The sequence below is a fragment of the Acanthisitta chloris genome, unplaced genomic scaffold, assembly GCF_000695815.1.
Source record: "Acanthisitta chloris isolate BGI_N310 unplaced genomic scaffold, ASM69581v1 scaffold7858, whole genome shotgun sequence".
Lineage (NCBI taxonomy): Eukaryota > Metazoa > Chordata > Aves > Passeriformes > Acanthisittidae > Acanthisitta > Acanthisitta chloris.
In genome coordinates, this window is record NW_008687502.1 from 165 (window position 1) to 2,223 (window position 2,059).

At 39.5% G+C, this 2,059-nt stretch overlaps 1 protein-coding gene across 1 annotated transcript in view; it reads left to right on the plus strand.

The window, feature by feature from the left end:
• Nucleotides 1–359: 359 nt before the first annotated feature.
• FAM169A (family with sequence similarity 169, member A) overlaps nucleotides 360–2,059 on the plus strand; it is a gene marked incomplete at its 5' end in the record, with an annotated part of 14,051 nt that continues 12,351 nt past the window's right edge. The window contains 2 exons of the mRNA XM_009080615.1: nucleotides 360–445; nucleotides 1,786–1,957. Coding sequence (XP_009078863.1) covers nucleotides 360–445; nucleotides 1,786–1,957 — 258 coding nt within the window. The remainder of the gene's footprint in view (nucleotides 446–1,785; nucleotides 1,958–2,059) is intronic.

Below are 2,059 nucleotides of genomic sequence, written 5' to 3' on the forward strand. Positions count from 1 at the left end.
ACATGTATGAATGAGTCACTCCTTGGCAGGCCCAGTTTTTAGTGGAAGGAGGGGCTAGAGCGTGCTAGGATAGTGCTTATGGATTAAAAATAATTCCTGTATATCATACTGCACAAAATATGCATTTTGATTTATTATTCTCCGTCATCAGTTTTGGACTAGGGAGTGTTTCATATGGGTGGGGTGTATAGCACTGCATTTGTTGTGCTAGGTTAGTAAGACCTACATTAATACAGTGCCATCTAGAAGATGCTTAGCTTGGTTACTGGTGTTATTCCTGATTATTTAGCAGCTTTAATGAATGTTTCTTTTGGAATGGTAAGAATCACTAACTTTTTATTTCCCTTGTTTCTTTCAAGCTGTAGCCCTGTATCTTGCTGACCAGTGGTGGTCAATTGATGACATTGTGAGAACATCTGTCCCTGCTAGACAGGGGCTTCACCAGGTAAAGCGCTCCAACATTCACCTAGCAATTAATCTTATACTTCAGGATAATGGCACATCGATAGGGTGTGAGATACAACACATTTTCATTTCATTTAGAAATGAGATGGCTTCCCAAGTCAAAGTAAATAGAGGAATAGGCACTGGGGGAAAGGAACCTGATTGTGAAGAGAGCATCTAGAGCAAGAGGCACTCTTGTACAAGAGTTCCTATGTAGACTGTTTAGGTGTTAACAATGTTAAGAGTTTTTATCTTAACTCTTTAGCACAGTGTTATCTGGTTATGTTGAAACATCTTAGTAGAGTGGTGCATTGTACCATAGCAGTGCTTACTGGTCTTATCAGGGAACTAGTAAGCCAAAAATATTGTCAGGAGCCTGTTTGACAGAGGCAAGTTGGAGCTGGTGGCTTACAGAGGTAATACATGAGATCTGGAGTAGTAAGTTTTCTGGTATCTGCTTTATTGCTCATCATTGACCTTTGTTACTATTATTGACACCTGTGTAGCATGGAGGGGTTTTTTTTCCCAAAACTGGAAATCTGTATTTTTCTGTGAGTCTAATTTATATCTACTCATGAAATCTGGACACTCATCTTTGGTTTTTGCAATTTTTGATTTTTCTCCAGAGAGTTTGGTATGTAGCCTTGCTTTCCATGGGTTTTGTAATGGCAAGATGGTGATTAAATCAGGAAAGCTGAATCTTTTACAGGTGGGGTAGCTGTGACTGGGCCATTGGGAAGAGAGCATTGTTCCTCCTTCCTTCACAATTAGTAGGATAGTGGTAAACTTAAATTTTGTAAGTAAAAGAAACCCTGCAGGACAGAGAAAAGGATATTGAATTCTTTGTTTCATGCCACAGAAACTGTTTTAACTATTTTTTTTCACTGCATCATGTCCTGTTGCCTGCCACTCTATCAGCAGTGATGGAGTGTGCCAAGTCCTGCTACTCTGTGAGGCTGATCATTTCTCCTTTGCAAGACTTCAATTACCTGCTAGCCTGGGAAGTCTCAGGCTGGTGTAGTGCTATTGTATTCAGTGAATGTTTCTTAAATCTTGAATTTTCTTAAATCTCTTAGCTTTTACACGTTGGATTAGAGTGACATTGAAGTCATGAAATATCTCCTATGGTAGTGATTTATACTTCACCTATTACTATGGTTTCTGACCATCTCCTTGCCCTCAAACAAATCCCAGTGTGTTTTCACTACTTCAGCACTTACAGCTTCCCTTGACTCCATCTGCAGCTGTGTTAACTGGAACAATTTGAAAAATAAGGTCCCTGATGTGTGAGTATTAACTCATCTGACCAGTCTTCTAAAATGTTTTTCTGTGTTCCCTTAGGTGAAAACTGTTGGAGAGAGGATTGTTCTCTATGTTATGAATCGATTTATCTATCGAACACAAGAAATGGAAGAAGATGATATCCCATTTCTCTGTCATAGCAGCAGTCATTATGCTAAGATCTTGTGGAAAACTGGAGAGGCTATTGGGTTCTATTCTGTCATACCTGCAGGTGAAACACCAGAGGATTGTGGGATTTGGGGGGTAGTGGGGAGGAGATAGAGAACTTATTTGAAGAATATTGAGTTAGTAAGCTTTACACATAAGGAGCTGG